Here is a 13,713-nt window from a genome sequence, read left to right on the forward strand (position 1 = left end):
GTGAAACAAACAACTCTACTCTGGCACATGGGAGGGGAAGGAGCATGCGGAGGGAGAGAGCGAGAGAGAGAAACAGAGCGAGGGAAAGGGCGGGAGAGAGATGGGTGGGGTTAAGTAGAGGAGGAGGAGTGTGTGAACACACTGGGTGAGAGACGGAGGGATAGCCAGCGAGGGCTCGACCTACCCAGATGGGCGGATGTTTTGGCCAGATGGCTCAGCCAATCGGGAGGGAGGATCCCCCCCCTCTCCCTCCTCCCATTGCTGGGCCGGGCTTGTCTGGAGGGAGGGAGGGGCGGGATGGAGGGAGGGGAGGCGTGTGGCCGGAGCTTAAAGAGTGTGCCTACTGGGGCTTGCCGTGGTTGTTGAGCAGCTTTGTGTTTGTGTGTGTGTGTGTGTATGTGTGTCTCGCTGACTCTCTCTCTCTATCGCTCTGTCCCTCTCGCGCGTGCGGGTGTGTGTATTCCGTTCTCTCCGCGGCTAACGCTCATGGTGGTACAGAGGCCCAGGATGAAGATCCAGGAGTCTGCCGCGGTGTGTGCGGTGGCGGAGCGGCCGTCGCACAGCGACTGCAGCGAGCCGCGGGATGACGTCCCCCGTCTGGAGCTCGCAGAGGAGGACAACAACAACTGGGGAGGTGGGTCCACGCTTGTGCACGCTCGTGCACGCACGCACACACACACACACACACACACACACACACACACACACATGCTGCACATGTTCTGCATGTGTGTACACATGCACACATGCACACACACAGTTTTGGGGAGTATGAAAACAAAAAGAAACGTTCCAAACTAGACCTTTTGATCATTGAATGAAAAACCTTCTGGATAGATACAGCCTGCCGTATGTGCACTTTGACAGCAACTTGTAGGGTTAAACCCACCCTCCCCCCCCATCTGACTCCACACCCAAATCTAACAGAGCAGCTGCACACCTTCTGCTGTGTGTGTATGTCTCTCTCTCTTTCTCTATCTCTCTCTCCCTCCTCCTTCTCCTCCTTCTCTTCCTCTATGTGTTCCACTTCCTCTCTCTCTCTCTCTCTCTCTCTCTCTCTCTCTCTCTCTGTCTGATTGATGGGGCTCGCCCCTTGCGCGTCTCATGTAGGATTTAATTGTCTCAGATCTCTCAGAGCTAAGTTTTCTGTCCCTCCCACACTGACTGGCTGGCTGTGTGTGTGTGTGTGTGTGTGTGTGTGTGTGTGTGTGTGTGTGTGTGTGTGTGTGTGTGTGTGTGTGTGGCAGGGGACCAGGGGCTAGGCAGGAGGGTGGAGGCTGGGTTGGGGATGGGGGAGGTGGGGGGTTAGGGTTCGGGTTGTTTTTGTTTGTGCTGCTGGGGCGGAAGTGGAGGAGGATCAGGGTTGGACAGTAGCGGGCTGACTCGGTGTTGGTTTAGTTTCATTAAGATCCGTTTGTCTCTTGGCCCTGCTGGGGTTGTTGACGTGGTGCTTTGACTTGAAACAGGATTATTAAAGAGGTTCATGTCGGCTGAGTGGCTCAGTATCGGTCGTGTTAATGTCTGCAACCGCGAATGAATGAATGTTTGTGATCATATGATAGAGTTTCAACATGTATGGGTGTGGGAATATGTCTGAGTGTAGCATGATGTGATTGAATGCTTCGCTGCTTTCCATGGTTGTCGATAATGCATGGATTTACAGAAACAGGATCGTCTCTTAGGACTGCCTGAGCTTGGAAGAGCTTGCTTGAGTAATGTAATGGCATGAATCAATGCACTTATTAGAGGTGCCTCCAGATGTCCATTTTGTGTAGCAATTGTTACTCTAAAGAGCCATTGCAACTGTTTGGGGCATGCAGCAACATGTATGTACATCTGTCCAGACATGTTGGTTTCCCAGCTGATTACTTTTACCTTCCTGGATGACTCTGTTAGTCTAGCTCTCTTATCAAAGCGATATCGACCCGATCCACCTTTAGTTTATTATATATATATATATATATATATATATATATATATATATATATATATATATATATATATATATATATATTCTTTTTCTATTTGTTTTAAGGCAGATTGATCTGAGTGTGACCTGTTAGAGCCCTCTAGTGGACAAGGGAGAAATGTCAGTTAGGGCAAGCCTAGATTGTCAGTGGAAGACGCCCAGAAGCGGCTGCTTTAGATGTGTTTACTTCTGCTATGAGGAGGACCAGGCTGGGCCCTGGACGTTTGGGATCCATCCCAGCCAGCACGCACCTGTAGGGTTCTCTACAGGTGTGTTTTTATCCATCTTATTGTGCTAGGTTTGTTTCAATTTTTTTATACCCACACACAACTTTTTTAGGACATTTTTAATAGGTGAGTAATGTGTCTATTGGTCTTAATAAGTGTGTTTGTCTTTGAGAATTGATGGTTCCAAATGAAGGGGGTGTTCCACAGACACTTATTGCTCTGTCAATGAACACTGTATGGAACTCATTTCTCAAGAATCCTTCACCTACATCCGGAATTGCATGGAGAGCAAAGTGTTTATTTAGACACCTGATTTTCTTTGTGTTGTTGTAACCTAGTTAGTGTGGTCAGCGAAGCGATGTGGTGTGCGGTCGGGGAGTATGTGTACAGTGTTTGCCTGTGTGTGGTGTATTCTGTGCAGGGAGTCTGTGCTTGTGAGGGTGTGGTGTGTTTTGAGCATTGAGTGTGTGTGTGTGTGTGTGTGTGTGTGTGTGTGTGTGTGTGTGTGTGTGTGTGTGTGTGTGTGTGTAGGTGGGTGTGAGGTTTTCTCTGAACAGGGACTGTGTGTTTGTTAGTTTGTGTGAGTGTATGGTGTATTCTAAGCAGGGAATGTGTGAATGTGTGTGTGTGTGTGAGTGCGTGATGTATTCTGAGCGTGAGTGTGTGTGTGAGTGTGTGTGGTATTCGGAGTATTGTGAGGGTTGTCCGAGGAAGGGCTTTCAGACCTTTGTCCCAGTACGGTGTGTGCTAGCGTCTGTCATGGTGACCTGACGTCCTTGTCTTGATCAATGCAGACGCATCAGGACAGGGCCAGAGACTTCCAGTGACACAAGTTGACAATGGCAAGCTTTTTCACTGCTGACTCTCTGGTTTATTCATTTTCGTTTTCTCTTTCATTTTCCTTTATAGTTGGTTCTTGTTTGTTTTGTTTTGTCCCTCCATCCATTTTGATTGTTTGATTTTAGTTTCTTTCCTTTTCTTTTTCTTTCCTTCCCCATTCTCTCTAGAGCCTTCCTACTATTCTGCCCCTTTACTTGATTTCAAAAACCTTTTCCACCACAGTGCCTTCGATGGTAAGTGCACAGTGTGGGACACACCAGTGTGTTTGTGCATAACTGCTAATCATACAAAGGCACGGACACGTGCATGCACCTGACGGCACCCCTTTTACGTTTCAAACGAAGCGCGTGTAGAAACTACCAAACACAGGTAGTTTCTAATGCATAACCCACCGGGGGGGAGGGGGGGGGGAGGAACCAGTCTGACCGTTCCCCGTGAGGCTGTGGGGGTCCGTCTCACGCCTTTTGGTGCTTTGCTCGCAGCAAAACGCTCAAAAGCCAGCGGTAAAAATAAATACAACAACCAACAACAACTCAAACCACCCTGTCCCTCTCCGGGATTAGTGTCTGAGGGAGCTGAGTTGGAGGGACCAGCTGTCGGGGGCCGGGCGCGGCCGTGTGTTTGATTGATTAAGTAGCTCCCCCATCTGCCCTTGCGGCGACGGTGGCTGACGTCCCGCAGGTCTCTCCTTGGTCCCGTCCAGCGCAGAGCCACGGGAGGGCGGGGCCTCCTAGAGAGGGCTGGGATCCGGGCCAAGGCGTGATAAAAAACGCCTCCGTGCAGTCTCGGTGTTTCACAGGTTTCCACACATGCTTTTCCGACACGTTGAATGTTTGGAGTACAAACATTGCCGCCTGACACGCGTTTGACCCCTTTGTTGGTGCATGGATTGAAGTTCCCCTCCAGGAGTGAGCCCCCCAGGGCCAGGACTTATGGACGCTTCGGTACACCTTGCACAGCAACAGTCTGCATGCAATGTGTTTGTCGAGAACCCCCCCCCCCCCCCTCTCTCTCTCTCTCTCTCTCTCTCTCCCTCTCTCTCTGTACGCCGCCCTCTAAATCGAGGTCATGCTCTGACATTTGGCCGTGGAGTGCATCCCAAAGCAGTCCAGCCTTATTTATAACCCAGGGGATCAGCTTGGTTATCCTCACACTATGCACCACATATGTCCTGTCATAACAATTACCATGCACAACATGGATCATTATTATCATTATTATTAATAGAGTGGAGATTGAGGAGCAGATCTGATCTGCATTTCTATTCTATTCTATTTCTATTTCTATTCTCGTCAGATATCCTTATTATTGTTGTTATCATTATGGGAATAGTCAGTCTATATTCTTACTAGATATTGTTATTATTGTCAAAGTGGACTCTAGCTAGGAGATGAGAGAAAGAGATGGGGGAGTGAATGAGAGAGAGAGAAATGGGGAGAGAGAATAATGGGGGAGGGAAAGACAGGGGGAGATAGGGAGAGCGGAATGTTGAGGGGAAGACAGAGAGAGAGAGGGGAGAAAATGGGAGGAAGAGAAAGGGAGTTAGATAGAGTCAGATCAAGGGAAAGGGAGATAGAGTGTTTTATAGATGGAGAGAGTGAGAGTGCAACATCTGTCACAAGGCCCAGAGAGAGTGTTTTGTACTGTAGCGTTCCTGGGAGAGAGGGTTTAATGGAGTGGTTTGGTCTGACCTTCAGAGAATGAGCGAATTGCCAAAAAAAAGCCTTTACCTTTTTTTTTTGCTAGTCACTGTTGCTTTTGGGCTTTTAGTGAGTAAAATGTATATATTCATTGAGAAAAATATATTTCAAAAGGATTATAAATAAGATGTTTTTTCACGTTCACTTTCCCACAATGTATAGCCGGACTAATCCCTTGTTTTTCCGAATCATGTGCTTCCTCACTCCACCGGAAGACACATTGACAAGCACAATATTATCTTCAGGATCAGCCTTATTCTTGGCTCAAAACGCTAGCTGGTCGAGGGGGAACTGAATGCAGAACGTTACAGGCAGTTCCCCTCACCCAGCCGCTCCGGCTAGATGGCCAGGTCGGTGATGGAGCCCTACGGATGCTCCAGTCCCCCACTCAACCAGGGGTCCCTTTGTGTTCTGTGTTTGCTGTCTCCAGAGCCTGTCCCTGCCTACTCGTCGTGGCAACGGGACAACATGGACCGCGAGGAGCCTCGCCCGTCGCCGCATGCCGGCGGCCAACTCATACGCCAGCTGATGGAGGAAGGCAGCGACCCCATGCTCTCGCCTCGTTTCTACGGTTACGGCCACTGCCAGTACCTGGACGACACGGAGGTGCCCCCCTCGCCGCCCAACGCGCACTCCTTCACCAGGTGAGCGTTCTCCCACAGGACTCCTACAGGGTTCCTCCTGAGTGACCTGTATGTTGATCTGGGCAGAGCCTGTGACCTAAATCAGCAAGGGGCGGAGTTATGCCCTGTTTCCTGTTTGAAAAAACTAATTCACCCGAGTGTGAATGAATTGTTTTTCTGTGTGTGTGTGTGTGTGTGTGTGTGTGTGTGTGTGTGTGTGTGTGTAGTCGCCGACGGAGTTCTTCCCTGGGGTCATGTGACGAGGAGAAGGAGGAGCTGTCCTCCGTTCAGCTCTCCAAGCGGATCCACGTGCTCAAGAAGAAGATCCACCGGTTTGAGGAAAAGTTTGAATACGAACGGAAATACAGGGTGAGCTCCGTGTGGAATGGAAAATATTTCAGGTGTTTTAAATGGAATTCTGCAAAATAAACTTCTGGGTTTTATTTTGTTGTATTCCATTTAAAATGTAAGGATGCCTCTGCAAAAGCAAAAGCTAACCTCTCTTCTCATATTTCCTGTCCTTTGGTTCTCAGCCGTCTCACAGTGATAAACTCGCCAACCCAGAAGTGCTTAGATGGGTCAATGAACTGACGAGACTCCGCAGGAATCTCAAAGGTAGGCAATGGCTTTTAATCAAACAAAAAAACTATGTGAATAAAGAAAAATCCCCATAACACGTATCCAAATGTGTGATCCAACACTGCATTCATCCACGAAAGAAAACGGCATAAAGAATGAGCGATCATAAAGCAATAATAATTCACATAAATAACACATAATGAGAGGATAACAACCGCACAGGCTTTTGTCAAATCTAATACACACCCAACACACATTGCATCACGTTGTTGTGAACACGTCTGGTTCTGACACATAATGCAACCACAAAGTGCAGCCGCCCGCCCCGTGCCCACGTTCTCAGCCTCTCCCGCCCTCGGTCCTGCAGAACACAAGCTGCTGAAGTCGGAGGAGGACCTGCCACCGCTGACCCGCCAGCGCAGCAACACCCTGCCCAAGAGCTTCGGCTCCCAGCTGGACAAGAGGAGCCCGCAGGAGAAGGCCCCGCTGCCCCCGGCCGAGAGCACCCTGGAGGTGGTGATGGGCAAGCTGCAGGAGAAGAGGGAGGAGGTGGGCCGGCCGGAGGACATCAAGGTAGGAGCCCGCCCGCTGCACAGCTCGTAGGGAGCTAGGGAGGGTGGAGGGTGAAGGATGGAACATGGGATACATCGATTTGTCCGGAGACTGTAGTGGGAGAGGGTGTTGGGCGCCCGGACGCAGAGTTTGAACCGTGCTAGCCATGCTGGAGAGAGGTGCCCTACCCCCCCCCCCCCCCCCCCCCCCCCCCCCCCCCCCGATGCCTGCTCCCACTCAACCTACAAATTCAGTGTAAATCGCTTTGGATGAAAGCATCTGCTAGGCTTATGGATTACTATCATTTTGAGTAGCCGAGTACCGATGATGATAGATGATAAAGCGTGACCTTAAACGAGCCGCCTGTCTGCAGGACATGACCCGAGAGCAGATTGGAACGGAGAAGCTGGCACTGCAGAAGGCCCTGTTGTACTATGAAAGCATCCATGGAAGACCGGTGAGTCACTTCTCCTCTCCAGATCCAGAACAAAGGACACGGGAACCAAAAGCTTGTCTCCCGCTTCTGTTTACCATGCATTCACTATTTCATTCATTCATTCATTTAGCAGACACTTCCTGCTAATCCTACATGATTTATGGATTGCGACTGGCCGCAGGGTGCATTTGGGATCAAACACGACCCAAAAACACCCTTGCCACTACACCATCCTTCCTATCCGTCCATCTCTCTCCTGAGTTACTGTATTTCTTCTGCACCATAACAGCTCAAACAAATTCAGTCAGCACTGCACAGAGGCGGGCTGTGTCCTACAAATCCACCCAGGGGTAAATAACGCCTCTTGAAGGGCTGAGCAAAGTCCTGTGTGCACTGGACGCGTGCCCAGGTTGAGTGGATTTTGACGCCCCGCCCCCGCAGGAGACCGGAGTGTCGCGCTGCCAGGTTACGAGCCCTCAAATATTCAGAGGAATTTCCCCAGCGTCGTTGTGGAGAGGACCTGAAGGTCTGAGGCAAAATAAACACGGCGACTGTCGCTGTCTGAATCCTAGACCTAAGCTAATTGGATAAATTAACGGCATTTGGGCTAATCCCCCATCCGGTGCAGCCAGACCTGGAAGACCTTGTTGTTGTCGTTCCTCACCGCTCCAAGGAGAGTGCCAGCAGGAAGCCGGGTCGCTAATGCCGAGCTAACGAGATGCCTCCGTTTCCTCCCTTCCGCCCCCCCGCCGCAGGTGACGAAGAACGAGAGACAGACCATGAAGCCCCTGTACGACCGCTACCGCCTGGTGAAGCAGATCCTGTGCAGGGCCTCCAGTATCCCCGTCATCGTAAGTAGCGCTCGCTGCAGTCCTGACCGCGGTCACAATCCGCGGCCACCTTCCGCACATCTGTTCATCTATTCCACACACACGCTCTCCTTCATTTCTTTTGTGTGTTCATTGCGACTCTTATGAAAAAAGGTTTAATTTTTTTCTTCCCAGTGAACGTGCTTCCCCTTGTGTTACAGTGTTTCACTGGTCGGGCTGCATATCTATGTAGGCCCACTCTCTGTACCACCAACGGGACAAAAGGCTGCGCCTGCTAGCACAGTGTTATTGTGAGCGTGAAACTAGCGTCATTGTAGGCTAATCTCAGTTCTCTGGTGCAGGCTTTGGTTTGACCTTATGGTGTCACGGTTGTGGTCGGGAAATGAATGAGATTCCTTCCTCAATGGTGAAATAGTACTGATAATTTATACGTCCAATTTCTGTAACACTTTTCTTGGATTCCAAAGCACTTTACAGGAGAACATAGAACAAAGACACAAACAATAGATGGAGCCAGTGAACCTAAAAGTTGTTTATTTTACGCTGTATTTGTCTTTTGACGGTAAGCTATGCCATTTTATCACTGTTACTGAAATAACTCCCCAATTTAGAAAACAAAAGGGGGAAATCCTATGTTTTTGCCATTCTCCCCAAAACAGTATGTGAACGATCCACACTGAACACTGGTGGCGTCCTGTCTGTGACGTCTGAGCAGCAATAACTAATTAACAATGACGGTAATAAAAAAGTATCACAAAGTCGGCGTGGGTCGTAAGTTCGTAACCATGGGGATAACATCCCCTCTTTACTAAAACTCTCAACCCAAAACTTTTTTTTTTAAGTCGCATAGTGTTTGAATTCTAGCTGAGAAACAGCTAGGGTGGAGGGATTAAGTGGTGTAAAGAAGATGGAATCTGTGGGTTTTAAGGGCCTTAGAAACTTTAAAGGGCGTTGTAGCTGATGGTGTAACTGTAGTATCCCAGTGGACCAGGACCAGTAACCGACAACCGCTAACAACAGCTGTGCATCCAGGAAAGAAAGAGGTGTCCTGATAACGTCAGGCCTTTGTATCTCTACAAAGAGCTTTATTTCCATCAAAGATTTGGGTTGTATTTCGTCCAATTCCCCAAAAAAGGACTGCAGTGCATTGTCAAAGCAATGCCTATTTTACTTTATACACTTTAATTAAACTATGTCAGGGATGTGGTTCCTGGCTCGGTCCTTGTTTTCTATAGGATCATATTTTGTTCCAAATTTGATTAAGTGAGCTATGATCAGGATCTTGGCAGCAACAGCTCATTATATAATTCACTCCCACTAATCCCCACTCTGCGAATAGAAATTCCTGTTGTTTATTAATTTACTTATGGGTCCTAATCCCCTCCAGGGGTCTCGTAGGTCACAGTACTGACCCCACTGGGGAAGAGGACCGCTTCTGCCCCAACCTTTGCATATTTGTTCCAAGACAATTTCCCGTAGAGATTTGGTGTTTGCAAGCTTTTCCCTCACTCCAGAGGAAAAAAGGCAGGCTGTGTTGAGATGGAACCTGGCTCACTCCGGCCCCGACTGACAATGCGACAGGAACGCGCGCGGACATTTCACATACTTCCTGTTAAGTGCCAAGAGTACATCCTTGCTGCGCCAGATGGACCGAGATTCACAAGGCGGTTTTGGCCTTCTGTCCGCCCCACTGGAACCAGAGCTTACTGTCCCATTGAGGTAACCAGTACATGATGTTAGGCCCCCATTGTAACCCCCCCCACCCCTCCCACAGGGCTCACCCTCCAGCAAGCGGCGGGGTCCGCTGCTCCAGCCCATTATCGAGGGCGTTCCCGCGCTCTTCTTCGATGACATCAAGGTGACGGTCGAACAGTCCGAGTGCCCATCAGACTGTCAAACCCCAACCCGCTCGCTCCCCGACTTCACCTTGATCATGATTGTTTCTTAACAGAACCGGATGCTGCCTGTTGATTGGGCCAGTGCCTTTCGGTTGTGCGGGTTTCCCCGATAGTGTCGTTAGTCGTTAGAAATGAATCCAATCAATAGCGGCCTTCTTCACTTAGACGCCATCTTGGTTCCATAGTGGAACTTAGCTAAACTGAAGGCGGGACTCCGCACTCGGTTTCCCCCTCACTGAGCTAGCGTTGGGAGTTCAAGATGGCTGCTAGGTGGAGAAGGCCCCTAGCGGCCTTGTGTGTGACGGTTGACTAGCTACTTGGATGTGGGCTGATGTTGCTTTGGTGGATGAGGTGTGGTACACGGTGAGTTTCACGGCGTGTCTAATCTCTAACCATGACTGAAATCAAACAGGAACTAAGCCCAATAAAATCCAAACCTTATGGTGATCTACTTATTTTCCAACCCAGCCCAAATAAACCCTAACCCTTTTTTCTCCTACTCCTAGTGGACTGGGCTTGGTTTGTGGTGGACCTGAACTGAGCGTGGATTGTGAACCAGTGTTGTACCGCCTCTGATCCTCTAACCCACAGTCAACTAACACTGCCTGGTGTCAGTGGCGGACTGGGGAGCTCGGTGCTAATCCCTTTGCTAATCGCTAGTTAGCAGCAGCGCCCGCCGTTTGTGTTCTCCGATCACCCGTAGTCACCAGTCTCTCTCTCCCTCTTCCTCTTCCTCTTCCTCCTCCTCCTCCTCCTCCTCCTCCTCCTCCTCCCCCCCCCCCCCCCCCAGGAGGAGGAGGACGGCTCCGAGGACGACGGGGACTCCAAGCCCTCGTTCCTGGTGTCGGACCGGCCCAACCTCGGCATGCTGGGCTTCCTGGACCAGCTGGAGGAGGAGGCGGACGGGTTCATCTCCCCCGTGGACGACCTGTCGCCCTCCAGGAACACCACGCACGACATGAGGCTGTCCAACCTGCACTCGGCCACCATGTAAGCTAGCTCGCCCGCCGGGGAGAGACGCCGTGATCCGAGTTTCACCATGGAAACTTTTTTTTAACGTTCACACTTGATCCAACTCATATTTTATTTGAATGCCTATTCTACATTTGGTACTTCTGTTATTTTTGCATGTGTTTGTTTTGACTTGCCTGTACAGCATGCATGGCCTTAGTGGATAATAAAACAGTGTGAGTTTGACCTTGGGACCGGTTGTTGCTGCTCTCTCTCCTTCGCAGGCAGGAACTGGTGGAGCAGCTCCAAGAAACCCGAGAGGAGAAGAAGAGAATCCGCAAGAATCTAAGAGAGTACGAAGACCAGTTCTTTCGAGAAAATGGAAGGTAAATGAGAACAAAACTCCACACACACGCATACACACACGCACACACACACAACCATAAAAAGACGTGTTGCCTTGCAAACAAGACGATAAATCATCCATGTCATATCTTTATGTGCGAGCCACGTTTCACATTGAAGGCAATGTTTGTGTTACTTTTAAATGACCGCCGTCTCCTGCCAATGTCTGCCCGTAGGAATGTGCAGAAGGAGGACCGGTCCCCTCTGGCGGTGGAGTATAACGAATACAAACACGTGAAGGCCAAGCTCAAACTGCTGGAAGTCCTGATCAGCAAAAGAAACTCGACCAAGTTCAAATGAGAGAGGAACCACAGACGAAACCTAAGGACTCGATAATGAAAAGCCTTGGGTCTCCACGGATTAAAAAGAAAGGAGAAGAATTCACCAGCTTGAGAAGACAAATCTTTTACAAACAACACACACCTCAGCTTCTAGGAACCTGTGTCGGATCTGTTGTTGGAGCGTTTGTTTTGGACAAGTTTTGTTTTCCCCCTTTTTGTCATTGCGCTGAAACACGTGGAGGTCCAAACCTGTGGCCCTTGGAGTCTGTGTTCCCGAGGAGAAGTGAGGGAGACATGCAGGCCCTAAGCTCCTCCCATCCCCCAGAGTAGAGGTGCAGCTCCCTGTCAATCAAAACCGACCGAAATGTCTAAACGTAGCCCTTAAAAATAAACGCGAGCTAGGGAGCTAGGTAGAGTCGCGTTCATTGTAGCTAATTTATTTCTACTCCTTTTTTTAAATGTTTGTTGTTTTTTGGAATAGTTGTTTATTTTTTGGCGCGACGGAATACATTTATTTTTGTTATGCATTGTGGAGTCTTAAGAAAATATCTGTAAGTAAAATTATAGAGTTGGCGATTATATTTTTGAAAGAAGGATGTAAGAAAATCGAGAAATAGATTGGACGTGTATTTTTGTACGGGAGACCGCTATCTGAATGACTACCAACCGATCGGTTTGACAGTATTTGTTCAAGCGAATGGATCTGTAAATGTGATTGTTGATTGATGCCATACTTTTGTGTGTCTTTGAGTGTGCACCATTATTGATACTACACTTAGAAAATGATTTGCTCACACAAAAAAAGGTTTGCCATGCAGAGCCGGTGGTTTTATATCTTCCGTTAATGTGTCCCAAAGACAATGAATCAAGTGTTCAGATTGCACATTAAAATAGCATAGATCATTATAATCAATAATGTAGGTTGTTCCTTATTTTTGATCAATGGTAAACCTGTAGATTATGCATCTGCTTGTGTATCTCCCTTCATTTGTTTTGATGCCTCTCCTTACCACTTACTTAATGTAAAAATAAGCTATTTTTGTGTTTAAAATAATCGTTTTCTTGCTCACATTGATGAACATGAAGAGGCATTTTACAATGACTGATAAATCCTTGGAATCCATTGATCCAATCCTCTGCTGCCTGTAATTTAAGGCTTGCTGCTTTCCTTACACAGCCATTTCTATGGCTTATTGGTTCTGTAAATACATCCTTGTGTTTACTCTCTCCTTTTATTCCTCCAAAATGGATAACTAACAGTGTGAATTTTGTTTTATTGAATGTAAACACTGGCGAATTAATAGTGCATTTGGGTGTGTACATTTTAGTACATATTTGTATTTTGTAAATACATATTATTAAAGCAAAGATATTTTTACTGTAACTTGTCTGTGTGTTTGTTTGTCATTGGAAACTTGATTGGTTGCTATGAAAAGTATCCCTCTATTTCCTTGACACTAATACATATTAACAGTGAACACATCCAAACAGAATTCCATCAAACCTAGGAAAAGATGGGGAGGAAGTGTGGGGGAGGGACACAAGCTGAAAAGTTTATTTTTTTCTGGGTAAAACAGGTCAACAAAAATAATGTCATCCATTTCAAATAGTAAAAAAAGAAAATATATATTTCTAAACAAAACAGTTACAGCAACTGCTAAGCCCTTATGTGTATACAGTCTATATGTTAATCCAGAAACAGGACAGTCAGGATCCTGACTGAAACACTGATGTCACTGTTGGCCGGTAGCTAAACATCTGTTCAATTTATAAAACAGGCCCAGGAGTTCCAGGTCATTCAGCTGGACTGGACAACTACTATTATATTTCACATTACTGTACGCGCTTAAATTATATTATACTACAATAAGGGCATTAGCTCAGAAGCCTGCAAATCAAACCATTATAAATAAATATTTTGAAAATTGGTGGCATTACGTGCTCTGGCAGAAGCAATATGTGCGTGCTCTGCACCACTATACTCAACATAATCAGTATTTACGATCCGATATGTGACTTAGAATTTCCCCTGGAGATCAATAAAGTATATATCTATCTATCTATATCCTGTAGTGTGGGCGGAATCCCGACGAGTCGACCACAGGCGGGGATTATCATGTGGGAAAGACGATAGCCATTTGTTTGTTTACACTGAAGTCACGATTTTTTTCGAGAGATTCCGGTTTTTGAGAATCTGGAAAGGGTGGTTGTGGAGCGGAATCGGTTAGTGTGTGGAGTGCTGTTTTGACAAAATCATTTCATTCCACTCACTTAACTACTAAAACAGTTAAATGCATCTTTATCTATCATTAGGTGGGTGCTCTCTCTCGTTTTCAAAATTTTACCCAGCATGTGTGTACCCAGCATGAACTATATAATGAAGAAGAAATGTATATTAACCACTGTGTAGTAATAAATTCAA

At 47.6% G+C, this 13,713-nt stretch overlaps 1 protein-coding gene across 3 annotated transcripts; it reads left to right on the forward strand.

Annotated features, from left to right (window-relative positions):
• The first annotated feature begins 344 nt into the window (after positions 1 to 344).
• On the forward strand, positions 345 to 12,664 carry LOC311341318 (protein FAM13A-like). Of its 3 annotated transcripts, XM_084466226.1 has the most exons (12): positions 345 to 634; positions 3,204 to 3,269; positions 5,167 to 5,380; positions 5,587 to 5,728; positions 5,893 to 5,974; positions 6,306 to 6,511; positions 6,864 to 6,947; positions 7,682 to 7,777; positions 9,531 to 9,614; positions 10,445 to 10,644; positions 10,890 to 10,991; positions 11,187 to 12,664. In XM_084466226.1, exons 1-12 carry the CDS (start codon positions 397 to 399, stop codon positions 11,308 to 11,310), a joined length of 1,638 nt encoding a protein of 545 aa, XP_084322352.1. In that variant the 5' UTR covers positions 345 to 396; the 3' UTR covers positions 11,311 to 12,664. The 3 variants fall into 3 exon arrangements, with proteins under 3 accessions (XP_084322352.1, XP_084322350.1, XP_084322351.1); XM_084466224.1 differs by lacking the exon at positions 3,204 to 3,269 and having other exon boundaries at positions 346 to 634; XM_084466225.1 differs by lacking the exons at positions 3,204 to 3,269; positions 9,531 to 9,614 and having other exon boundaries at positions 347 to 634.
• Positions 12,665 to 13,713: the final 1,049 nt, after the last annotated feature.

The sequence above is a fragment of the Micromesistius poutassou genome, assembly GCF_964030765.1.
Source record: "Micromesistius poutassou genome assembly, chromosome: 3".
In the NCBI taxonomy this organism is placed as follows: Eukaryota; Metazoa; Chordata; class Actinopteri; order Gadiformes; family Gadidae; genus Micromesistius; species Micromesistius poutassou.